The sequence below is a fragment of the Squalius cephalus genome (assembly GCF_949319135.1).
Source record: "Squalius cephalus genome assembly, chromosome: 8".
Lineage (NCBI taxonomy): Eukaryota > Metazoa > Chordata > Actinopteri > Cypriniformes > Leuciscidae > Squalius > Squalius cephalus.
The window spans coordinates 30,476,104-30,503,902 of record NC_137129.1 but is presented as its reverse complement, the minus strand read 5'-3'; the positions used below and the strand labels follow the sequence as shown (position 1 = coordinate 30,503,902).

Here is a 27,799-nt window from a genome sequence, read left to right as displayed (position 1 = left end):
CTCTCCAGAGATGTTCAATCTGGTTCAATTCTGGGCTCTAGCTGGGCCAACTCAAGGACATTCACAGAGTTGTCCCGTAGCCACTCCTTCGTTATCTTGGCTGTGTGCTTAGGGTCGTTGTCCTGTTGGAAGATGAACTGTTGCCCCAGTCTGAGGTCCAGAGCGCTCTGGAGCAGGTTTTCATCAATGATGTCTCTGTACATTGCTGCATTCATCTTTCCCTCGATCCTGATTAGTCTCCCCAGTTCCTGCCACTGAAAAACGTCCCCACAGCATGATGCTGCCACCACCATGCTTCAATGAAGGGATGGCTGGTATTGGCCAGGTGATGAGCAGTGCCTGATTTCCTCCGGACATGACGCTTGCCATTCAGGCCAAAGAGTTCAATCTTTGTTTCATCAGACCAGAGAATTTTGTTTCTCAATGTCTGAGAGTCCTTCAGGTGCCTTTTGGCAAATTCCAGGCAGGCTGTCATGTGTCTTTTACTGAGGAGTGGCTTCCATCTGGCACTCATACAGGCCTGATTGGTGGAGTGCTGCAGAGATGGTTGTTCTTCTGGAAGGTTCTCCTCTCTCCAGAGAAACGCTGGAGCTCTGTCAGAGTGACCATTGGGTACTTGGTCACCTCCCTGACTAAGGCCCTTCTCCCCCAATTGCTCAGCTTGGCCGGGAGGCCAGCTTTAGGAAGAGTCCTGGTGGTTCCAATCTTTTTCCATTTATGGATGATCTGTTCATTGGGACCTTCAATGCTGCAGAAATTTTTCTGTACCCTTCCCCAGATGTGCCTCGATACAATCCTGTCTCGTAGCTCTACAGACAATTCCTTGGACTTCATGGCTTGGCTTGTGCTCTGACATGCACTGTTAACTTTAGGACCTTATATAGACAGGTGTGTGCCTTTCCAAATCATGTCCAATCAACTGAATTTCACACAGGTGGACTCCAATCAAGTTGTAGAAACATCTCAGGGATGATCAGTGGAAACAAGATGCACCTGAGCTCAATTTTGAGTGTCATGGCAAAGGCTGTAAATTTTTCGTTTTTTATTTTTAATACATTTGCAAAGATTTCAAACAAACTTTGTCATCATGGGCTATTGTTTGAAGAATTTTGAGGAAAATAATGAATTTAATCCATTTTGGAATAAGGCTCTAACATAACAAATGTGGAAAAAGTGAAGCGCTGTGAATACTTTCAGGATGCTTGAATGGTGGGCTCATTATTATTCTTAATGAAAAACACATCAACAAAACAGTACAATGACAAACATAGAACTTTTATTAACAAAACAAATAAGCATGGCAGCCTCAATCTTGTGGTGCATTTGAAGGTTATTGTGGTGCTACCTCTGGATAATACCACCTTCATCAAGCGAAGTTTACAGATTGCCTAATTAAATTTTAAATTATCCCATAATTTATTCACCCTCAAGCCATCCTAGGTGTATGACTTTCTTCTTTCAGCAGAACACAGTCAGAGTTATATTAAAAATTATCCTGGCTCTTCCAGGATATTTTCTTTATAATGGGTGTGAGTAGTAGCTCCAAAAAGCACATCAATCCATCATAAAAGTAATCCATATGGCTCAGGGGTTATTAAAAAAGGCCTTCTGAAGTGAAGCGATGCATTTTTGTAAGAAAAATATCCATATTTTTTAACTTTATAAACTATAACCACTGGCTTCCGGTTAACGGCCGTACACGAGTCTAGTTCCAGAGGAAGAGTGGCCTTTTTTTTTTGGTCCAGAGACTTCTACAGAGGATATAGCCAATGTACTTTTTTATATTTTTAAACCACTTCTATTATTGATTGCTATCAGGATGTGAAGACAGTTTCAACCAGTATAACAAAATGTTTATAAAAAAAATTGCCTTCCCTATACCTTTAAGAGCTAATGCACGGATCAAAAATACTGTTGCACGCGTGTTCTCTTCCTCAACTTTGTACATTTACTTAAGACATAACCCACTGTGTTTACATGAATAATCTCCAAAAAGGCATTTTGACAATTTTCGTGTGTAAGCATGTGCGTGTCCGAAGCCCATTTGATATCCACATTTGGCACCGACTCGGAGCGCGCACACAGAAAGCCGCCTGAGGAACAGTTATTCTTTTGCGGCTTAATGCGTATTTTAATAACACTATTTAATATCAAACACGTCCCACAGTTTAGCAACAGTAGACTTCATTTTACAACACTCACTTATTTGGCTGATTTGGATGTTAAGTTGGGGTTTTTAGGGAGGAACGAAAGCGCACCGCTGTGAAGGAATGCGGCAGTAGCACAATAATAATTTTACCTCGATTATCTTGTTTTCATAATCCTTAGAAGCCAAAGTCAAAAATCAATTACGATTAATCGCACAGCCCAATCACGCATCATATTGTGTCAAGGCCAACAATGAAGAGCCAATTTGACTATCTTTATTTTGAGTCTCCTTCACTTCCCCGAATGCCACTTGATATCTACAACGTTCAACTCGGAAAGAAGGCTACAGACATGTTTTATATTATAAAAGGTATTGTGTCTGTAAAATACACCAGTTTGTTTTAGCACAAGATTATGCATGAGATGAGTACATTTGGGAAAAAACAGCTCATATGCCACACAAGTAATTTCAAACCACTTAAAACCACCATGAAAGTTCCACTAAACCACAGTGATTGTGACGACAATATGACAATTTCCCTCCTTGTCTGACAAATAAAGAAAAACTACATAAAATGAGGTGTCAAAGGAGAATGCAACACAATATTTTTTATGGCACAACCTGTGTTAGGCAGCTCAGGAATCTTTCACTGTCATGAATGAAGAAAAAAAGAAATGCAATGAAAATGAAGTGTGTGACTGAAGCTGTCAGTCCCTTACATTCTGCCTAACATCTCCTTTTGCCTTCACAGAAGAAAGAAAACCATACAGAAACAACATAATGGTAAGTAACTACCTAACTATTGAAACTAAAACTTATTAAACTAAGTTACCTAAAATTGAACTTAGCAAAATTGTTGTCCCACACTACAATAAAGTCATTTTAATGTAATGATGGGGAGCCACATTTGACGATGTCCCCAGTTCTCTAATAATAAATAAACAACAACAAAACTACATGAAATGTGAATAAAAGGATGTATTGCACACAATATTTGCATTCATGGCGCCGTCGTAAGCAACGCGGGTTCATTTTTTTTTTTGTTGCCACAGCAACGCAATGTGCCTACGACTGATCATTCACAGTGTAAACGACGACGACGACTCCATACAAATGAAAGTGAATTGTGACCGAGGACTTCAAAAATCTACAACCTCTCAACGCAATCTAAAAAGCTTGAGGTGCCTTAAACAGTAAGAGAAAAAGATTTAGTAAAGGAAACACTGTGTGAAATTAGGCTCATCGATGAGTCAGTCTATCCATGATGAGGACAGGAAGTTTTTAGGGTTTCCAAAGCGAAAGGCACTAAAACAAACGTTGATTGGCTATCGAGGCTGAGTAAACAAAACACACTTACATTTATGTTTTGGATGTGTACATTCTTGGAATGTCAAAGGGAGGTTTAGCAGAAGGTGAAAGTGGCTATGAATCGATTACAATACTTCTCTTACAACAAGCTAGGATTTATTTTATCATTTAAATATATAAAATGTCTCCCTGTGTAAAATGAACACAAACTCAGTGCCTACCACAGTCGCCAGGTAGAGAGTGACAGCGTGGCGCGGCGGCTCTGTCGTCGTGTCACCGACGGTCCACTTATAAAATCGCCTTATCAGCACATTTATACTTTGGACCAAGTGGCTGACACCGGGTTCACCATCACTGTTGTTCCACCTGCCGAAATCAGATCCTAGGCAACTTCGCTTCTGAGAAGAGTATCGCGAGCGAAATGTCCGTGGCGCACCGCTGTAATCCGAGAGTGAAGGGGAACTTCTGGGAAGGTGGAGGCGACCACAAGTTTTAAGTTTACTGTTTCCAGCTCAGGTTTGAACCTCGTCCTCGAGCTGTATTTTGAGTTCCGCGGTGAGGCGAGGAAGAGGGGGTGGGACATCATGGTAATTGACGTTTAGGAAGCAAATGAAAATCCACCGAAGAGTTAGCATGTCGTCCTATCCAGAGACTGCATTTCAAAACGCAACAGAGACCATTACGTAATTCATGTAGCCTACCTACGCCCAGGTAAAGCTGCCTTCCTGTATGGCAAGCCGTTTTAGCTTAAAATGTTCCCAGCGTTACTAGTCATAATTTCATTTTTACTTACTAAAAATTAAATTAGAGAGCTCTCTAATTCGATTCATGGCTATTAACAATTACAACGAGAGAGCTCTCTAACACAATTACAGATATCTACTATTTAATTTTTACTAGTCGTCTCTATTGACTTCCATTCATTTTTAATTAGAGAGCTCTACAATTCAATTCTTACCCGTAACTATTACAATTAGAACTCTCTAATCCAATTATGACTAACAATTGAATTAGAGAGCTCTTTAATAATCTATCTATCTATCTATCTATCTATCTATCTATCTATCTATCTATCTATCTATCTATCTATCTATCTATCTATCTATCTATCTATCTATCCACTAACCTGGAGAATAACCACATGATCTCTATATTATTAGGGTAACATAAGTTAGGCTATAATGTATGAAAGAGGGAATCCATCTTCCTAGACAAATCTGCTCCTTTGCATGTCATCCCAGGGTTGCCTTAACAACATAGGTTTTAGTTCATTGCCAACACCCATCTACGCTAGAGAGGGAATCCTCCCTACACTGGAATTCACCAAACCACTGAACTTGCCTCAGGTATGTTTTAGAAGAGAGACACATAAACACATTCACACATACCACCAGAGTGCAGAACTTTAAACAGTGAAGTGTGAGTGACGTCAAACAGTCAGCTCTGGGAAAAGTCTGCAAGCGCTGAAACTATAGTGCTTTCCCATGACAGTGGGCAACAAGAACAGCACACGGAAAATATGACACAATAGATGCTTTCTCTGGTTACATTTCTTATTTGCCACCTTTTACTTATAATTGTCTATACTAGTAAAATTAGTCATTATGCCATTGTAGAAGTTAAGACAATTCCATTGGAAAGTGAAATCATTATTGACAAACTGCTCAGAAACACAGCTTTATTTAGAGGGATAGTATTTTGGCAAATTTGAAATTATTCCCTTTAAAAGATCCACTATTCAGCATTCATTCTCTGATTTATGTTTTTATTAAAGGAGAACTCCGGTCAATTTTAACATTGAGCTCATTTTTTTGTACATTTGGAGTGCTGTCAATACAGAGAACAACGACAAAAATCGGTGTTGCCTACACCGAGTTATTCTATTTTTAAAATTTGCACCCTGTTGACTTCAATGGGGCAAGTACTAAACCTGCTTTTAGCCTCTTAACATCCTTGATGTGTCATTACAAGTGCACAGAAAATGTGAGTGATTCCTTCTGAGTGAACACGAGTGAGTCTGATTGCAGTAGATGTGAAAGAAATGTATAAAAATGATGTTATTTAAGCCAGCGCAAATACCTTTGTTTACATCCTGTTTTTCGGTTGAAGTCCAAAGTAGTCGATTGCAGAGTTCACACGCATAGGTTTAATACCTATGATCACGCGCGTGAACTCGGCAATCAACTACTTTGGACTTCAACCGAAAAACAGGATGTAAACAAAGGTATTTGCGCTGGCTTAAATAACATCATTTTTATACATTTCTTTCACATCTACTGCAGTCAGATTCACTCGTGTTCACTCAGAAGGAATCACTCACATTTTCTGTGCACTTGTAATGACACATCAAGGATGTTAAGAGTCTAAAAGCAGGTTTAGTACTTGCCCCATTGAAGTCAACAGGGTGCAAATTTTAAAAATAGAATAACTCGGTGTAGGCAACACCGATTTTTGTCGTTGTTCTCTGTATTGACAGCACTCCAAATGTACAAAAAAATGAGCTCAATGTTAAAATTGACCGGAGTTCTCCTTTAAGTGGTTGACACGTGAAAACAAAGGAAGACACATGGTAAAATAGGCACACTAGTGTTTATATTGCCTTAAATGACTGCTTCATGTTAAACTGATTAAAATTGAATTAAACTGACTGTAGATGAGCATAAACATCTTCCTTCTGCCCCATTTTACCAAATCAGGCAACAGTTTTGACTCTAAAAAAGGCCCAAAATAACAAGTTACATTTTACAAACATAATGCTAAACACAATGCATCAGCAACATACTTTACATATAGGCAAATGTGTGGCATTTGATCAGATGGCTGCATTACATAAAATAGTAAAAACATTGAAAACTCAGGTTGTAAACTTTAAGTTTTATAGATGTACAAAGCTTTCAATGAAAAGTCCAAAAACGGGAGCATGTCAGTTCTAATACAGAGACATAGACATAGCAATATGGTTAAATGATTCACTGAGTGATAATTCACAAAATAATAAATGTGTTCATCAGAAGTTGATTCAATATGCAATGTTGCATGGCTGAGAAAACACTCCTTAAAAGTGAAAGGATTATTGGTGTCAAATGCTTTGTGGCCTCTCAATTTTCCATGTACTGTAATTTAGCCAGCCATCTAGTGGCTGTGTGTGTGCAGTTTCACAAAATTAAAAGATCCTCTGAATGCATATAAATTATATGATTTTTTAGAAAGGAATTTTTAAAACATGGAAAAATATTAGGATTAGTTGATTAATTGTAGTCTGATTATGAGTATTTTAAAACATAATATAATCTAATTACAAGTACTAGATTTTTTTTTTTTTTTATCTAATTACCTAATCCAGATTACATGTAATCAGTTACTACCCTACCCACAGGTTACTAGATCAGTGTTTCCAAACCCTGCTCCTGGAGGCACACCTGTCACCAGCACTTCACATTTTGGGTGTCTCCCAGGGAGACTCTCCCTTATCTGACCCATATATTTCTGGTTTTGGAGTCTCTACTAATGAGATGAGTTGAAACAGAGGTGTTTGTTTAGGAAGAGTTCAAAAATGTGTAGTTTTCGTGTGCCTCGAGGAACAGGGTTGGGAAACACTGGACTAGATAAACACTGGGCAAGTTGTTACAGGAAACATAAACTACTTCTGATGAAACAGTGAACTCTGGTGGTGAACAGGAGTAGTGTTAGGTCCGATTCGATAGTAAATCATTAAAAATGCATTATTTAAATTAATTTATTCTTTTAATTACTATCTGTTAATTTATGATAATTATTTGTTATTAATAAAATATTTATAATGTATGTTGGCAAAATGCGTTACAGAAAACATGTTTTGAATGGATGGTGTGAATTTCATCAAATTTGTTATCAGATCAACTCCCTGATTCCTACGGATCCCAGCGAACATCATCATGGTCCCTGGAATGTACCTCTTTGGATTCTAAGTACTCCATAAGAGTGCCTTCCTCCCAGACAACACCTAAATAAACCAAAGCAATACTAAAATAACGTTTCTTAGTTTTATTTAATGTGAAGTGAATTAAAATGTTCCACATGGATGTGGTTTATTAAAGGATAATTCCGGTATTTAGCACTTTCAGTCTCTTTTCTGGTTTGTTTTGGATGAAATTTTGACGATGGGTCCTGTCTCGACTTTTTGACTCGTTTAGAATCGCCTTTGACTGCTTCAGAGTGGCTGGCTACGGGCATGCACGAACAAAACAACCCTTAACGTTCGTTTTCAAAACTGTGCAACTCACCGAGTGGTTTATTTAGGAATAATTTTGCATTTTGGGGAAATATAGATTACATTTAGTATACCTGAACCCATATTACTCAATGTCTTCTTACCAAAAGATATGTAGGCTATTTGTAATCTGTTGGTTGAGAGGAAAAAAATATTTAAATATGCTATTTATTTATTTATTTATTTATTTATTTATTTATTTATTTATGTCAGTTTTGCAATTCACTGATGCAGTTGGAAGCTTTTGGAAATGATGTAGGCCTGTTACATTGTGTATTTAATTCAGATGGTTTGGTTTGAACTACATTAGAGCAAGACAACTGCTGCATGTGTGTTGTGTAAAGTAATTAAATAAGCAAATAGCATCACCTCATGAGGTTTTGTGAAACTAGTGATGAATATCTGTCACAGGATGAATCCTGTAACAAAACTGAAAGCAAGGAACAGTGTTGTGGAAAAATTACTTACTTAGTAATGCATTACAATATTGCATTACTCCCTAAAAAGTAACTAATTACGTAACTTAGTTACTTTTTCTGTCTCTGGATATAGTAATGTCTTGCGTTACTTTTCTAACCTGGGCTGGGCATGTTTGTTTGTTTTATAATAACAAAAACTAGAACAAAACAAAAGTTTTATTTTTGGTAAATATAAAGGCCCTTTCACACCAAAAGTTAATGCATTAACTAATGTTCACTAATGAAACTTATTGTAAAGTGTTACCAAAGTCATTTATGTTTGAACTGGATCATCGAAGGTCAGCAGCAAAGACATTGGTTGATAAAGTGAGATTAAATACATAAAGTAGCCTGTATTTGTGTAATTTAACATTGAATTATTGCAGGTTACCGTAATATTCTGAGTTTGCATTTCACTGTTCTTATTCATTTTGAGAAATACTGAATCTGTATTTGTGCAAGTGAGATGACTAAATGCATGCTAAGGGCCAGATTTACTAACAGCTTGCACCAGCGGAAACCCTCTTTTGGCATTAAAAATACTACTGTCAGGATTTACAAAAAAATTGCACTGAAAAGGTGTTGGCACAGTTATTTTTGCAGCTGACCTTATTGCATATGTAGGCTATTTGTAGGAGTTTCCCTTTCAGATGCAACATTTACGGGAGGAGAGTATTTAAATGAACAATGCAACGTGATTTACTAAGGTTTGCGCTAGTCAATTTACTGGTATTTGTGCCATTATCTCTCTCCACCCCCCACCCAAAAAAATTGTCTTAAAACCAGACTCTAATTTGCACTGCTCTTGGTAGATTGCGTTGGTCATGATGGAAATTATCCGACTGTGTCTGTTCTTTAATTTGCGCGTCGTCAGTAGATCAAGCGCTGAATTTTCCACTCACATCGGTGCTTTTATGGAATAAAAAGTAAATACTAAAAGTAAATCTGGCCTAAATGGGAAAAGTAACATATTTGAATAAGTAACTCAGATATTTAGTTGTAAATTTAAAAGTAATGTGTTACTTTTATTCTGAAAAAAAGTAATCTGATTACGTAACTCACGTTACTTAATCTTAATCATTACTAATGCATCACCCCCCATAGCAAGGAATGATTTTGATGTTTGCAAACACCAGCTCTTTTTCACATAATTTGTGGCCCCTTGTTGGGGCCCCTTGGTTAAAAACTTAATTTCTTAAAGATCTTAAAGCTATAGGCAGAAAAGGATGATATATCTTCTCCATTTTGTGCCCCTATATGGAGGAAAGGTGTTTTATATCATTATTCTTGGTGAGAGGTGAGTGCGTTTGGCAAATAATTTGGCAACCTGTAGCAGGTCATCCTGTAGAAGAGGATCAACATGAAACATTTAATCAATGAGTCTCTTAATTACACGTCAGTCTCATTAACATTGTACTTTGAGTGCTTTTGCAGGTGAAAGCTGAGTGTCTTTTTTTATGAAGAAACATATGGAACATTGATACATTTATGGGTGTTGGATTGCTTCAATATGCTTCAATATTTTGATGTTTTTATTTTTTTATAATTAAAGCTGTCACAACTTAATTACTTATAATTTGCTTTACTTTAACAATTTACAAGCAGGCAATTACAGATGCAAATACATAAAAAGAATAGGAAATTCATAAAACTGGCAATCATAACATCTCTCATAACCAGCTGTTGTTTTTACGGGCTTCATTAGTCTAAATCGGTGTAATCTGTGTTCTTTACAGTTTCTTCTGAGTCTTCTACTGTTTCAAGCATGTAGTCGTGGACTTGAGTCCTGCGAGAGAAATCAAATAAAGTAGTTTTGAAAATATTTAGCCAAGGAGTAGAGGAACAGAAATGACCATTTAAATTAATCAGTAAAAAAATAATAATAATGAATTCTTTCCACATCAAATGAGAGTTCATTTTGTTACAGTTATTCAATTATAGATATATAATTAGAAAACAACACCCAATTACACTTCTGGTGGGTGTTGTTTAATATTTCAGTTGAGAAATATTAAGCTTTACCTTTCTTTTGGAAATGGTGATTCAGGTGTGTGTGTGTACAGAGTCAAGGCGCGAAAAGGGTCTAAAGCGAAGATGTTCCTCCTCCCAAACTTTTGCGGGAGGGTGGCTGAGGGTGCATTCCCTGCGCGCACACACATGGTGCAGGACCGGCCGAAACGCTGAGGGAGGTTGATGGTGGACTTGGGAGCATGGTCACCTGTGCCCACCTGCACATCCCGCCCGAAGCGAAGTGGCATGTTGGCATGCAGGTGTGCTGGTTTTGCCATTATGGGGTGAAGTCGCAGGATGGTGGGAGAGCTCACACGACCGCTGGTTGGGGCTACATCAAGAGCGAAGTCTTCTATGTTCAGACTCCTGGGAATCTCCTTTGACAACGCGAATGTAGAAGAAGAAGAAATGGTGAAAATCAGCAGATTCAGTTATCACAGTATCACTGATGTCAATTTCAAATTATTATTACGATTGTATTTGCATTTATAAAATCATATTTAAATTGGGAAAAGCATAAGTTCAGAAAGTGCTGACAGTAGCTGGTCCATTCCTCACATTATTTTACACTGTAACAAGTGAAAATGTGCATTGGTACCTTAAGGAAATATTTCTGCCTTCCCTGACCATTAAAAAATGTTTATTGGTGCAACCTTGTAATCAGGTTTATTCAATAATATTAGATATGATGAAGACAGGTAAAAAGGCATGATGATTATAATAATAATAATAATCAAAATGAAAATAATGTATCTATTATCTATACTAGGCAATCTATTTTGACAGTGCATTTGCTCTATATCCAGAATTTGGCAAATTGTATATTCCAAACTATTTACTAATTACTACCATTTCAAATAAAGGAAACTGCTATTAGAAAAATAGAAAATATAAAGCACTTACCTCTGGAAACTGTCCCCATGTAAATCTATTAGGATCACTGTCTAATGGAAGTGGCAATCTGAGTGCAGAAACCTCACTCAGCATGAAGCTGCTCAGGATACCGAGGGCTAAAAAGAGAAGAGTGAAGTAGGACATCTTACAATCGATCACTGGTCCACGCTACAAGTCCACGCACATCCACAGGGGTTTTATACATGTTGCCATGTGCAAATAAACATACTCACAAAGACATTCCTTATAATGTACTCAGCATACTTAATAAGCACCAACCTACATTCATTCACTAATGACCTTCAAATCAGTTAATTGTGCAGCTCAACAAGAGCTCAATTACCACCACATTCAGATTGGAGTAAGTAAGAATAATCTGGTAAAAGATGCACGACACATGAGCTTGAATGAGAGGTTGACATGCTGGAAATGTTTGAATGAGGTGTTGTAGGCCACAGAGCAGCTCTCATGAATGGTCTGGTATTTTATTCCATCAAAGAATGTTCACTAATTGCCATCACTGACATGCACATGACGTCAATGCCAGCGAGGGGTGACCAGTAACCAGTTCTTTTAGGAAAATCATCTAAAAATGTAGTTTATTCGTTATGTTAATCATCATAGCTGAAAGATAGACTTACTGCTCCACTGTCTTCGATGCAAATGTAAAAAAAAAGAGGTTTCTTTAAATATATCTGAAGCTGCACATTAATGATCATAGGCTATAATTAGTTGCAAATGCGCATAGCACATCATTTTGTAGGATGTTACATTACACTTAGCAGCATGCTCACATTGAATCGCTTACGAAAAAGAAGTTTATTCAAGTGTACTTTTTATATACTTATCAGAAGTCTAAGTATATTTGGATTATACATGTATTCAATCTTTTGATCGAGATACTTAAAGGGATACTCCTCTTTAAAATGAAAATTATGTCATCATTTACTCACCCTCATGTTGTTTCAAACCTGTATGAATTTCTTTCTTCTGCTGAACAGAAAGGAAGATATTTAGAAGAATGTCAGTAACCAGACAGTTTCTGGTACCATTGACTTGCATAGTAGGGAAAAAATATACTATGGAAGTCAATGGTACCAGAAACTGTCTGGACAGAATTTTCATTTTAAAGTGGAGTATCCCTTTAAAAGTATAATTAAGTATTCTTGGCTTGTAGTGTTGTGATTGAGCCTATACTTTTTTCATAGTTTTACATACTGTCTTATAAACTTACATTGTTTGAAAATATTGGTTTATAAAGAAAACATATGTTCCTAATTCTGAGTATCTGAATTTTTGTGCTAGTCCACTGGTAGTGTACATAGGAATTTACTTCAAATCTACTTTACTCTTTCCCTTAAAAAAGTACTACTGTAAAATAGTAAACTACTAGTATACTTACAAGTTCACTTGTAGTACAGATGCAGTACAAATGAGAAACGTAGTTGTGAAATAGTTGTGCACTTAAAGTTTACTACAGTAAACAGTATACTGTACTTATAGTACACTTAAACATATTTTTATATACTAAAAGTGGGCCAATTTAGTCCCAAGGAGTATTGAAATGGTACACTTACAAGTTTACTAGTACATTGACATTAGTATACTTACTACATAAAGTATACTTCATAAAATTAACTTGAAGTGGGCCTATACTTCTTTTTCATAAGGGATGTAATGTAACATTCACATAATGCATCATTTAGCTCACTGTTTAGCAATATAAAGAACAATAAATCAGGTATTTGGTGATTTGGAACCATAAATGTCAATATTCTAAGAGAAGTTTTTCTTTTGTATTTTTTAACATTAGATTTTCCAATCTTGCACTATTTACTTACCCCCTTTATAGGTACCAGTTGCTTCACTTTGCTATAGGGATATATAATACAAACATTATGCCAAAGTGGTTTGAATTAATTAATTTTTAAACTGAATTTGTCAATAACTCTTTATATGATATCCAACAATTAGACCGCTTTTCTGGGTAGGTCACTACACACCTTAGCCTACCCAGCAGGGGGCAGTGCAACATTATAACATGAGTGATTAAGACAAAACTGTTTCATTAAAAAGCTTTCAATTAGAATTGTGTTATATGATTATTATAATTAAATCTACTAATATATACATAAATAAGTTAGTTCAAATTAAAAGGAGAAAAGTCAGTGACACGATTGAAAATTAATTTTATGTGGGGTATGACACACTATCGTTTCTATACGGAAAAAAATGCTGTTTTCAGGAAATAAGCTTTATTCGTTCTTAACTCTCAAATTTGTATTATTATTATTACTATTTTTAAGAAACGCTTTGTTTTTCACCTCAATGTGCCATTCATCAGCTAATAAAGTCAACATTAAATGGAGGTTGTCACTATTGATTTTTAAAGTGATTTTAAAATAATAATGTGGTTGTTTTATTTAGATGGTTAGAGGATGTAGGCCAAAATGTCTTCAGCTAACCAGTCCCATTGTATTTTTCCCCATCCTGTCAGCTCCAGCCGATCAAAGACCTGAACAAACATCCACCCATACACTCAGACAAGAGGTGTAGATCCCGACCACAAAACCTTTGGGTCGTCCAATCAGATGTGTGCCGAGGTCAGCAAGTTTCTTCCAATCGGGAATGAAGCGGAAGGCTCTGATGAAGGATCAGGAAGCTTAGAAAATGGGCCCTAATGACAGAGGAGGGGTGTGTTCGCACATGTGTGTTTTTTACGCACATGCTATATGTGATTGCTTTATCTGACATTTCCTTCTGTAGCTTTGAACTTCAGGCCTCTGCAATCATCCAGGAGTGCAAGGGACATAAGGAACATAAAAACCAAAGGGACAAGGGTATAAGAGAGAGCGAGAGAGCGATGGTGTGACTCCGTCCACATGGGGTCTTGAACTTTGATCTCTAGTCTCCTCTCTCTGCAGATTCCTAAGATGTGGTTAATGGCAGTGATGGGGTCGAGGCCTGGCATGGCTGGAGAAAAGTGCAGTCAGTGTGGGAGGATGACCCTTTAACCTTTCTACGAAACTGAACTATGACCCCTAAGATTTGCCTGAAAGGGACAACCTGCGCAACCCCTGCTGTTAAAACTGGACATTAGTATACCGTCAACGACATTCGCCTCCTATAGCTACACGGCTTACAATTTTTAATGCAATATAACACACACACAGATAATAATATTATAATAGTCTATACAGATAACTTTTCTGTTGTTCAGTTTCAGGGCACATTTCTTTTTGTATGCATTTAATCGTATAGTGTTTTTTTGAATTTGTAAAGGTAAAGGCCTAAAAAGAATTGTTTCTGGGAAAACATGATTAAAAGAATGTGAGGGAAAAGTGGAGGGGATAACGCAGGGCCATTCAAGGCAACCAAGCGACTTGATTAAAGTGCAGTTTGTCAGACAAACACATGGCTGAGAATAAGCAGTACACAAGCAACCCAGACGTGCACGCCATACACATTCATGCCATTTCCAGCAGACTGTGTATAAACAGTGAGAGACAGACTGTGAGAGACACTTGACAATGGAGACGCAAACTATCCGTGAACTTGAGCTGTAATTAAAACAGGCTGACTGATGACAGACAGAGCACATGTAAGAGAAGATGTGAAACATGTCTTTTAAAGACCATTCAATAATTATATATTTTAAAATAATGTTAATATATAATTTTAATTGAATTGAATTCATTTTTAAATAGCATTTAACAATTTTTTATTACATTAACTTGACTTATTTGGGTCAGTGTAAGCCTATGCCGTCTGCCTTTACATGATAAGTAAATAATTGAATTAATTATTTTGTATTTAAAATATTTGATTAAAATTTTAATATAGGATTGTATGTATAATAATAATTATTTATTAATTATTTTTTAAAAATAGCATGTTAACCTGATTTATTTGCTACAAATATTTGAATGCTGTGTCTTTAAATGAGAGGAGGTAAGGAAAAACAGCTAAATCCTCGTTCCCATTCTTTCTCCCACACACACATCTTTTTTGAGGTACGTCTGCACTCAAGTCTCTAATTCTTTGATCTCCTAAATCTCAAACACTAAGTCTCCACTGTTATTATTACATTTTGTTCTTGACAGCCAGACTTTCCTATCCTACATGCTCTACACCAAGACCAGAAGACCAGACCTTTAAATCAAATCCCCTGGATCCCCGTAGAAGTATGTGTTTGCTTGGGCTGTGCAGTCAACTGTCTATGGCATTTTCCCACTGTGTAGTGATAACATCAAGGTGTTGAAAGGCACAATCTCAACTGTTGGCACCTGCCAAATGCTTGAATGAAAACCGCTCTGATACTGTGTTGAAAATAATTGGGACTGAGTGAGGAAAAGGATCTGAATAAAAAACAGCTGAGACAAAAACCCTAATGCCGATTGACATTTTAAATCGGCTTAGACAAATAAAAATCAGTGAAAGAAACTCTTGCTTGATTGAAATTTTGTGGATGGGTTGAATATTTTACCAAAAGCAACCGATAGACATATATAAGAGATGCAAATCATAAAATTTCTGGTTAACTCCCTTTATTCACAACTGTGATTTTTTCTGTTTCAATTAGTTGGTGTTCATCTGAAAGCTGTTTCTCAGTCTACAAAATACTAAATGTTATTGCCACAAACATTTAACTACACTTTAGATTAACAGACTGTCAATCATCCTGGCAATTTAGAACATCTGGAGCTGACAAGCAGATGAAAGTTTAGCAGATAGATCTAAAAGTAAGATAAATGGTCCATATGCATGCATTATCACCATCAATCATAAACAGATTACTTGCTGCATAAAACAAATGAGAGAAACTGCTGGCATAAAGAAATGATGTGGTTATGAAAGAAATGTTAAATGTACAATGAGGTCTAACTTTAATTAAGGTAATAACTAACATGTTAAGGAATCAAACCTTGTAAACTGTTACTGAAATGTTTATTTGTAATAGGCTAATGTAAGGGTCTCTATGTTCTTTTGTGTTTCACCTCAGCTTCCAATAGCATAAATAGAAGGTTTTTTTCTCTTTTATTTCCCGCTTGAGTTGGTATAGAACAACTAAATTTCCTTTCTTTCAGAGTAAGTCTTTGTCAAAATCCACCAAATCCATGGAGGAAAATGCATATCCAAAAACATATGATAAGAACTGTTGTTGCCATGCCATTCATTTAAACTTGTTCAAAACAAGCAAATAAGAAGTCAGAGAGTACACACAAAGGAACATGTATACAGAACATTTATTGTACTGGAGAATCACATAACAACACACTGGGGACTTAGAAGTCATGTGAGTGTGTATGTGTGCATTTAAGTGGGAAGGAGAGAAATAAGCGAGAGACAGATAGAGAGAGCGAAAGAGAGAGAAAGAGCGGGAGGGATTTAGTTGCTGACAGGTATGACTGATGATATGTTGGGTCTACAGGCTGAAACAGTAGATGGTATCAAGGAAAGCCAAGATTAAATCAGCTGGAACATACACACACACATAACACATACACACACACACATTTTCCATTTACCGTCCTTGACTGCTTCACTTTAATGTTGACTGTATCTCATAACAAATCAAACATGCAAGACACCAAAGACTCACAGATTTACATTCAGGTACAAGCTTGTAGGAGGGCATTCATTAATAATGTGCTATTTCTTTACCTACATGGTCATCACACAAGCACACACATACAATTTTCCCAACAGACTCGTTAGACTTCTCACGCTTTCTACTAATTGGTCATTTTGAACACTGATGTCATTGTGCAAAGAATTGAGGTCACAATGATTGGTCTCTGAGAGAGGGCAAGAGAGACAGACAGGATGAGAGAGAGAGAGAGAGAGAGAGAGAGAGAGAGAGAGAGAGAGAGAGAGAGAGAGAGAGAGAGAGAGAAACAAAGAGAAAGACAGGGCAGGGAATGAGAGAAAGAAGCAAGCAAAGAAAGAACCAGACTTAATAGGACAAAGAAAACACATAGTCCTATGGAAATGACATACTTAAAATATGATAATTATTAAAACATAATTCTGGAATATCTTGTTCCATGTCTCATACTGTTCATACTTAATTGTCAGGTTTTAAGGTTTTAAAATGTATATTTGTATTTATATTTTCTTATTTGCATGTTTATAAGTTGCGACCTGTTTTAATAAATAATAAATAAGTAAAAAATAATAACTATGAGAAAAGGTTAATAAGTAAAAACAAAATTAGTTTTTCACATGAACAAATGACTCATATGAATCGGTTCTTTTATTGAATTGTTAAAAGACTGCATCCCAATTCAGAGGCTGCATCCTTCCAAGGGTGCATTCCAAGGCCGATTGCATCACATCGGTGTGACGAAGGCTCTCCAAATTCGGAGGCTCTTTCAAATGCTACCACAGATGTCCAGTTCTTCTGTAATCGAGAGATTAATGTGTTGTTTTTTTTCTCACACTATCTGGATACAGATTGGTTTTGTCCAGTTACTATTCTGTGGTGCGTTTCCCGTACAACGACGTAACTTGCTGCTTCACTACCGTAGTACAATGCATCGTTGAAGAAATCAACTTGCTAGTCACGACTGTTTCCCGAAACCGTATTGTCGCAAATTGGTAGTTCAACCATGTTGGTTAATGATATCACACATGTGGTGGAGTAATAACTAATTTTAATGAATCTGTTTGAGATCGAATTAATGCTAGATGTTTTGCTATAAATTACGGACATGTCATCTGAGGACTGTCTCATTTTTTTCAGTTATTTGCTTTATTTCCAAATTCAATCATAGGCTCATTCTTACGCACTCTTCAAAAACAGTGCTTTAAATCTATTGACGAACTAAAAGATGTAAAGGACATTTGAAGTTCTTCTAAATAAAAGATATAGATTGTACTGAATGTCAGCTTGCTCATTAAGTCCACATGTCATAAAAACAAGAAACTCTGCTTCTAACCACAGGTCGAGAGCTATCGTTCCAACCACACAACTCTGCGATGCTGTTTGCGAATGTTCGTTGGAACGATGGTTTCGGGAAACACAGACTCGTTGAACTATGATGATAACGACGGAACTTGCGACCATAGTTGGCTGACGATGCTTTTGGGAAAAGCAAAATTCCCTGGTGGGAATTTAGAGTATTTAAGCCAGACCTTCTCAGTCTTTGGGAGGAAGGGGGTCAGTGAGTTAAACTGAGATTGCGTTTGTGCTGTTTAATGCAAATTTACTTTCTTCTTTGTTAAAAAAAAGTGTGCGCTGAGTAAAGCATTTGTAAATATTCTTTTTTTCCCCTTCAATTTATTGTTTGTTTTTTCTTTATTCGTATTCACAGACTTGTAATTTGTACCCCAATTTTTGATATTTGATTAAGAAAATTCACTCTCTTTGGATTATCCTGGTTTACACCTATGCCTCACCTCCCTTGGTCCCTAACGGCATACGTTACAACAGATGTGATTATATATAGTTTATACTCTTAATTATTTACAGAAATGGTGAACATATTTAGACAGTTTGTGAATCCTGTTTTGTTTTCAGACAGTTTAAAATAACTTTCAAAAAAGTCAAACATTACTGCCACTCATCAACGGCAGCTGTCACAGTTGATAGGGGACAAGAACAATCCTCCAGGCTAGACCGTCCCATTTAACAACGCTCGGCCTCGACCTTCGTGGCCTTTGAAGGATGCAGCCTCTGAATTGGGACACACAGCTATGGACCCTTTGCGGCCTCGCGTACCCCAAAATTCATTGCAAGCCTCTTTTTGAGAGAAATTACACTTTTAAATGTAATTATTGGGTTCTTCTACTTACTCAAATAATCTGTATCTAATCAAATATATACATATATATTGTGTATATATATATATAAACACATATATATATATATACTGTATATACACTGAACAAAATTATAAACGCACGTGGTCTGCGGTTGTGAGGCCGGTTGGATGTACTGCCAAATTCTCTGGAACGCCTTTGGAGACGCTTATGGTAGAGAAATGAACATTCATTTCATGGGCAACAGCTCTGGTGGACTTTCCTGCAGTCAGCATGCCAATTGCATGCTCCCTCAAAACTTGTGACATCTGTGGCATTGTGCTGTGTGATAAAACTGCACATTTTAGAGTGGGCACACCTAAGGCACAGCCTAAGGCACACCTGTGCAATAATCAAGCTGTCTAATCAGCATCTTGATATGCCACACCTGTGAGGTGGATGGATTATCTCGGTAAAGTAGAAGCGCTCACTAACACAGATTTAAACAGATTTGTGAACAATATTTGAGAGAAATAGGCCTTTTGTGTACATAGAAATTAGATCTATGTCTTAGATCTTTGAGTTCAGCTCATGAAAAATGGGGGCAAAAACAAAAGTGCTGCGTTTAATTTTGTTCAGTGTATATAGCTTTTCAAATGTTGACTTATTTGCAAGATGCGATTTTATATAGTTTATATACTCTTTATTATGTACATAAATGGTTAACAAGGTTAACATATTTAGACAGGTTGTGAATCCTGTTTTGTTTTTAGGCAGTTGAATATTCTGAAGCAACATATGACTCACTAGGCTGACAACCGCAAATAGTCCTACACTAGTCTCGAGCATTTGAGCTGTGCACAGACCACAAAACTGATTGAAGCAGCTTTGGTGGAAGATAGTGATTTGCAACGATTTACAGCCCATTTCTGTTTCTCTGCAAGATACTGATACCACACATAGAATCCCACATGATAGAATGTACGGTTCCGTTCACACAGCAGGGGTTCGCCAGAAATATGGTTTTGAGTTCTGAAAATGTACGAGTGTGAGATTGGTTATAGAATGTAGTTGTCACTCCAGTAAATAACCTAACTATGAGTGAACATAGCTTTTTAAGCCCTCAAGTACCAAACTGACAACCGCATTCTGCTGCTGAGCTTGGCCTTGGCCCTAGAGCAAAATACTCTCTTTATGTAGGCCTACCTCACTCACATACAGTCATGTAGGCCATGTTATAGGCTTACTTTTCTCATTGTAATGCAGTGTAAATTATATCTACAAGTGTAATTAGGCTACTGTAACAAGGGAAAAAACTAAAACTAAAATAGTTTTGCTCTAAAAAGTTTTTGTTGGAGCTTGAGATTGATTATACCTCTAAATCATAAAATTCATGAAAAAGTTTTCAAATTCCTGTTCTGAAACATAATAATAATAATAATAATAATAATAATTATTATTATTAGACCAGTTAATGCATTTGCTGTTACTCTTTGACATTTTTAATTCCTCCGACTTGTTTATGTTTCCATGACTGTTTAAAGTTCATGAATATTTAACAAGCTAATCAGTGAAGTCGTTTATGATTGGTTGTCTGTTGCTAACACTGCATTGTTTCAGGCTATGCCAGTTTCACAACCAAGGGCTAAAAGCAGTAATAATCCTGTAATAATCTATTAGCCATGTGCTTCACATTTTTGGCAACAAGGAAGTGAAGGAGACATCAGCATATGTTAGGTCACATGCTGTCAAGGCTCCATCATTTTAGACTATAAAATACATATCAATTCAATTAAATATATATATATATATATATATCATTGTACATCCAAATGTTTTTTTCTCAAGTTTTTGGTCATTTTGAATGTACATTTTGTAAAATAAATAACTCACAGACCCCAAAATCTGTGTGTTATGCATAAATGACAAAGTTCTTTTAGAGGATATGTAGCATAAAACACAGGCAAAAAGGTTATACTGCCAGTAGTGAACAATAGTGCCATGAAGACATAGAGGAAAAGCTGTACCTTATCAAGAAAGGTGATGGTTGTGATGGCGGTGCATCAGTGCATTAGAAGCATGGTGCATGGGTGGTACACTGAAAAAGAAGAGTCTTGTTGATTTTCCCTTGTGCAATCTTTGTTTTGGAATTCCAAGAAAGAAACAATGTTTTTAATGCTTTTTGAAACACCAAGACATGGTTTCACTACTTTCCAGGCAGTGAAATTGCATCTGAATTTGTGTCAAGTTTTTTAAATTTTTAAATGCAAGTTCCAAATGAAATATTGCACAAGATGAAATGGTATTTTAATAATGCTTTTTAATGTTTTTTTGAAACACAAAAAACATTTCACTACTTTTCAGATAGTGAAAATGCATTTGAATGTGTAAGTTTCAAACAATTTGCCAAAAATAGTTTACCCTAATAGGACAAAGTCAGTTATGTGTTGCTGTGTTGGTTATAAATGATGAAACCCTAAAATATGCATCATATTGGCACATACTCACATACAAATCTATGGTCTCTGTATTCAATTTCTGTGACTCTATTATCTAAGCTATTTTTTATGCCACCTCTATGAGAAGTAGCATGACATTGATCATTTCTTCTGAAGTTCCCATTCCCAGGATGTCTGGTTGGTCCTGAGTACCTGAAAGCCATACACAAAGACACAAAAGCATATAAAAGGCATTATCTATCAGTCTCTCTTCTCCATCATGCCTGATTCTTTCTATTTTCCTCTCGTTTTCTCTGTCTTAGCACATGATGAAAGACAGGCTGACGCAAATGAAAGAAAGCAGGATTCTTTTTCCTCCTTTCAACAAATCTTCGGTTGGAGCTGTCAGAGTGGAAACACACTTCAACGACCACTGGTCTCTCTCTCTTTCTCTCTCTCTCTTTCTATTCACATCCACACTCAAACACACAAATAACAAAGAAGAAGGTTTTTTCTTTACCATAGACATCTAGGTTAGTTTATGCTGGCTAGTACTGTTGCTGTTTTATTTCTTCATTTTGTGATTTCAGACTTTATTCGCTTTTATAGGCTTTTAGGAAGATACAGAAAAGGAGACTTCTGGGAAAACAGACAAACCACAAAAAGGAATTGCCATTTCTCAATGTCGCTGTCACAATGACAATGTGTGTGCGACTGTGGGCAAGAGTGCATTAGGGAAAACTTCTGTCAGAAGCCCCAAACCCCACGGTTTCATTTTAACTAGGACCAGCTGACGCGTACCAGGTTGCGTGTGACTGCTCATTTCCTTCCCAGCTTTGAATGCAAGCATATGCACACACCCTCATCTGAGCGAAAATGGCAGCTCTCCCTCTGAAACATGGCAGGTATCGGCGGGAGGGTTATGAGTGAAATCAGTCGGAGTTGTTGCTAATTGAGTCCACCGACAAGACGCATGCGGACATCGCAAAATGAAACCTTCACCTGGGAACCATCAAACCTAAACTGAGGGGGTTGCAGACTAATGGCTTCCAGACTTTCAGTGTGTGTGTGTGAAGAGTAATTGAAATGGTCACATTAGCTCTTATTCTGTCAGGCGTTTCTTTGGCAGCCCCTCTGAAGGACCCCAGTTGCCACACAGCCCTCATTGCCAATAAAAACTTTATTTGAGAACAAATCCCTTCTTTTCTTTTTGAAGCAAGAAAGAAAGAAAATTAAAAGTCATATAAAGAATAACAAGATGCAAAGCGAAGAGGTATAGATATGCAATGAGCTGGAGAGCACCACGTGATGTCATGCCTCATTTTGCTGCCGCTCTCAGTCAGAGCCCAGGAGCCACGGTTTGATCTTCATCATCTTCGTTCATTTTTTATTTCCATATTGATGACAAAAACCGCTTACTGTGAAATTGAAGTGAGAGAATGTACGATCGGCACACAAACGTTCACCCCCAAATTGTGTGCGTCTGTATGTGCGTACCTGCGCGGGTGGCGGCGAATGCTGGATGGAGATTGTATGAGCCAGCGGGAAGCCTTCTGGGTAATTTAAACATTCTACAAGCCTAAAATGGCTTGTCAGAAAATTAAAGGGAGGGGGTGTTGGTTTGAAGTCGAGCACAAGAAAAGTGTTCTGGCTCTTTTCAACAGTTATATTCTGGGTGTGTATTTCAGGATGGTGAGGATTTCATGTAGTTTAGTATAATTGGCATAATTAGGGTATTTAAGATTATAAATTAATCCACACTGTTTTGACACTTCATAACTGGATGACTGAAGCAGACTATTATAACAAAAATGTCAGAGTCAGCAATAGACTACATGTGTGTGGTCAGGCATTTTTCTGTCTATGCATGTGACTGATTTTCCAATGATGAGAGAAAAGAAGAAGTCAGCATGGTCGGCTATTTAATAAGACATGCATGCTGTCAGTGGCTGTGTATGAATCAGTGTGTGTCTTAGTGTGTGAATCTGCGTACATGTATCTTATATTTCCCCCCTGTCAAATAAATTAGGCTTCTCAAATGAGAGAAATGAGGCTTGGCATTGCCATCATGGTAACCAGGGCCTACTGTTGTTGCCGGGGTAATGTGATGTGCCGCCTGTGCCAGATGGATGATGTTGATAAATGCTGCGGATTTGGAATAGGAAAAGCTTGGGAAATGTTGGGGTTTCTCATGGTCTCCAGAGAAAGACTGAATGATTGTGGGTTTTTTTTGTTTTTTTTGTGGCTTTTCTTACTGACAGAGATTACGTCTTAATCGTGTCAACTGCTTTTTGTTTAACTTTAAAATTCAACAGCTAAAATTTGTTTTTTTGTGGGTGAAAAAGTTGATCCATATCTTGGTTTTCATCTTAAACATCTGTTTTTCTTAGTATACACAGTATGTTTGTGTGTCTGAGTGTGTTGTGTATTTATGAGTAAATGTAACCCAGCCCTCATAGTTTAGACTTGATCAGATAGTTTCTTTGTGTGTATTCCTGTACTTGATTTGGGATATGCATGTATTGGAGTACACATGTGTGTGTGTGTGTGTGTGTGTGTGTGTGTGTATTCCCGTCTCTGATTGCTGTTTGTTTGATTTGCATTGCTCCTTTAATCAGTGCTAAGGCCCCTAAAGTGAGCGGAAGGAAACCCCTTCAGACAAGCCTAGTCTCCTAGGAATAAGCTACTCATCTGAACCTGTGGTTGTGCATGTAAGACAAAAGCATTACCATCTTATTTTGGTTATTTTATGTTATATTTATGATATATATTAAAATTTGCTATCATTAATAGTAACAATGTCATCTGTTGAATAATATACACGTATACCGTTCAAATGTTTGAGGTCTTAGATTTTTTTTTATGTTTTTGGAAGAAATCTTTAATGCTCACAAAGGCTGCATTTATTTAATGAAGAATTTTAGTACAATTTAAATGAACTGTTTTTTTATTTTAATATATTTTCAAATGTCATTTATTTATCTTATGGCAAAGCTGAATTTTAGCTGTTCACGCCATGTCATAATTACCGTAATTTCATGATGACAATATTTCGTGACGTTACTATTATGCTGTTCATGTCCTTGGGCTGGGAATTATATATGGCAATACTCAACCTCTAAATGAAACTGCTGTGGTCAGGTGGTACAGTGGTCACGTGGTACAAGTAGGAGCTCTCAGAACATTCCCAGTTTACAAGTTGTAATTACGAGCTCTATGAGGACCTGAGCGCTTTGCATATGCTGAAATATCTTAATTACGGTAATTGTGACATGGTATGAATGCTCCTTTTCTGCAGCCATACTCTTCAGTGTCGCGTTATCCTTTAAAAATTATTCTATACTGATTTTAAAGGGGTGGTATAATGCCCTTTTCACAAGATGTAAAATAAGTCTCTGATGTCCCCAGAATGTGTATGTGAAGTTTTAGCTCAAAATACCCCACAGATATTCTTATATAGCATGTTAAAATTGTCACTTTTTGAGGGTGAGCGAAAACGCACCGTTTTTGTGTGTGTCCCTTTAAATGCAAATTAGCTGCTGCTCTCAGCACAGGGGGCGGAGCTTCAAGAGCTCCTGTCCTTTTACCTCACACAGACATGCACTGGAAATGTCAATGTTTATGATCAAACTGGAGTTAGACAATGATGGAGAGACTCAAGAAGAAGTGACAACATGTAGAATTCAACAGGACATGGTTCTGAATGGTTAGTAGTTGATGAATTTATGTAGCTTATGTGTAGTTATCTTCTAGTCATTGATTAGCATATTCTGTCATGATCTATAAATCTTGTTCCCGGGGGCGGGGTTTATGTAAATGATAGGGTTAGTAGTGATGTCACTAACCCGGGAGGAAGCTTGTGTAGTCCCTACCAGCCGTTTGTTGTAGTCCTTAAAAAACGATTTCTTTAAAAGCAAATATCTTCCTTTGCTTTGAACTTTGAGCATTGTAACTTTGCAGATGTTGTTTATGCTCAAACAGCAACATTACACACTAACTAAAGTTAGAAAAGTGAAATCATAATCAACCACCCCTTTAAGAAACATCTCTTATTATTATCAATGTTGAAAACAGTTGTGCTACTTAACATGTTTGTGGAAACCGTGATGCATTAGTATATGTGCTGGATAGCAACTGATTACATGTAATCTGGATTCCAAAAATTAGATTCCATAATTTTTTTAAATACTCGTAATCAGACTACAGTTAACCTACATTTTTCATTGATTACATGATGACATTTTATTCTCACAATGGCAGTAAATTATTCATAATTCATTGATTCCCCCATTTCTTCTTTTTTATCTTTTCAATTTTCGTTTCTAAAAAAAGCCTACTTCAGAAGATGGTTCAGGTTGTGGGACTGCACACACAGACCAGCCATTAGTCATGTGACTATCACTGACAACTGAGACCCACAGCATTTGATCACGGGGTTAACAGAAGTCATTTCACTTTTAACAAGTGTTTTCTCAACATTGCAATATTGCATATCTAATCAGCTCCTGACAAACACACGAATCAGTATTTGAATTATTACCCAGTGAGTCATTTAACCATATATTACTGTCTTTGGAAGGCTTTTGTATTTCAAACACATTAAAATGTACAAATTCACGTAATTTCATATTTACATGCAATTCAGGGATTCCTCAACTTTTTTTGTCAGCTGAACCACTTTGACCTAATTTATTTAATTGATGTAACCCCTGAGATTTGAAGTTGATGTTGTAAAATTTTTGTCATGCAATTTGGAATCTGTAACTGATTACTTGAATAATCCAAGCTTCTCGTGATCGTTTCTGGTGCTTTATAATTGTTCCCACCTGCAAGATCAAGATATAGAGCGAGGGCAAAAAAGGTGAGTGGCCGAAATCACTCCTCTTGTCACATCAAATGCAATTCCTCATGACTCCCACTTTCTCCAGCCGTCCTGTGATAATCAGGAAAGATTTCTGAGCAGTCTCGTGCCCTCGTGACCAGTGCATCAGGAGTTCAAATCGCTATAGTCAGCTCACTAGCTTTCCTGTGCTTCATGTACAGTGTTTGTCTGAATCATGGACATCAGTTAACCAATCAAACACAGAGTCACATGAATGCTTTTTCCTTGGCCTTGTATTTAACATCTCACCTCATAAGTGAGTATGTGAGAGGGTGGCGTTATTTAGATATATTTTTGTGAAAGCAATTACCCTTGGTCTATCAAGGCCAAAAACAACAACAACAACAAAAAAATATTTTATGCGTAGAGTTAGTGTTAGTAGTAATTCAGGGTTGGACAAAATTCTGAATTTAAGATTTGGGAAATTAAGTGTTCTTCCACCCTGGTCCATAAGATAAAAAAAATGCCATTTAAAAGTTTGGGGCTTTTAAAAAATTATAATTTAATACTTTTCTTAGCAAAGATGCATTAAATTGAATAGATTGACAGTAAAGACATGTATAATGTTGCAAAAGATTTCTGTCTAATAAATGCTGTTCTTTTGAACAGGAAAAATCCTGAAAAAGTCTATCATGGTTTCTACAAACATACTGAGCTACACAACATTTTTCAACTTTGATAATAATACAAAAGTTTTGAAGACTAAAGATGGCACCGGACTAATGCCATAACAGTAATTGAAAATGTAGTAAAATTGTAATTTTTCAGAATATACAATTGATGAAATCAATGTAGCCTTAGTGAGCCTTCTCTCAAAAAACATGAATACTAACATATTGTATAGTACACAGACAATTTATTTTGTATTAAACATTAAATTACTTACAGTAAATATAATGAGAAATAATTGTAATAAAAAAGTTCCTATAGAAATAGGTGTTTTATCTTTCTTTCTATCATAAGGCCTATATACTATATAACTAACTCAAGACATCCTCAAGCCAATATTCATAGTTTGTCTTTATGACCTTCCTTGTGGAAACATTTCAAATCCAACTTATGGGGACATTTAAAGTGGTCCGCACTGTTTTAAAGGCTCTATAAATCAGTCATATTTGATTTCAATTATAATAATGCCAACAGGTTTAGGACTAGGATTGGAGTATGTCAATATCATTACTTATCAGAGGTCCTCACTAATGCAGCTTCAGAAATCTGTGTGTGTGAGTTTGTGCTCAGGATGTGAAACCAGAAGACATCTGTTGTTTCTTATCAGATTATCACTCAAACACAGATTTAACATAATTAAGCTAATTAACCTTATTTAAAGCCCATTAGAGCAGTTTAGTGTGCAGAAGATTATGGAGTCATAGGTCATGTAACAAGTTTGTTTGATGTTTGACACTTTTCTTTCTCTCTCTCTTTCTTTATGGTTATGTTAATATGATTGTGGTCTCTATCCCCATAAAATACAGTGCTAACATGCTCAGCACTCAGAGCCATCTTTGATCTAAGATGTACGTAGAATGATCACCGTGCCAGAGTGCATATATATGTAGAGATACACACTTATATACACACACTCTTAAGGCATTCAGACATGAACAGACATTATGTGCTACACAGTATGTGAGTTTTGGACTGACTGATATTATTCTGTTAAACCAC

The 27,799-nt window shown here is 36.7% G+C and overlaps 2 protein-coding genes and 1 long non-coding RNA gene across 6 annotated transcripts in view; 1 reads left to right on the top strand and 2 right to left on the bottom strand.

The window, feature by feature from the left end:
* osbpl3a (oxysterol binding protein-like 3a) overlaps positions 1-4,156 on the bottom strand; it is a 31,381-nt gene extending 27,225 nt beyond the window's left edge. For all 4 annotated transcript variants that reach the window (XM_079877933.1, XM_079877935.1, XM_079877934.1 and 1 more), the window contains exon 1: positions 3,679-4,156. The gene's annotated coding sequence lies outside the window, so the exon portion shown is untranslated. The remainder of the gene's footprint in view (positions 1-3,678) is intronic.
* On the top strand, positions 1,099-4,797 carry LOC307162553. The gene is made up of 3 exons (XR_013821937.1): positions 1,099-1,209; positions 2,901-2,932; positions 4,699-4,797. It is a non-coding gene; the product is annotated as an uncharacterized lncRNA (long non-coding RNA).
* Positions 4,798-9,736: 4,939 nt separating this feature from the next.
* On the bottom strand, positions 9,737-11,223 carry npvf (neuropeptide VF precursor). Its single transcript, XM_079877946.1, has 3 exons — positions 11,078-11,223; positions 10,187-10,551; positions 9,737-9,950 (listed from the first exon to the last, which is right to left on the bottom strand). The coding sequence occupies exons 1-3, from the start codon at positions 11,210-11,212 to the stop codon at positions 9,866-9,868; spliced, it is 585 nt and encodes a 194-aa protein (XP_079734072.1). The 5' UTR covers positions 11,213-11,223; the 3' UTR covers positions 9,737-9,865.
* Positions 11,224-27,799: the final 16,576 nt, after the last annotated feature.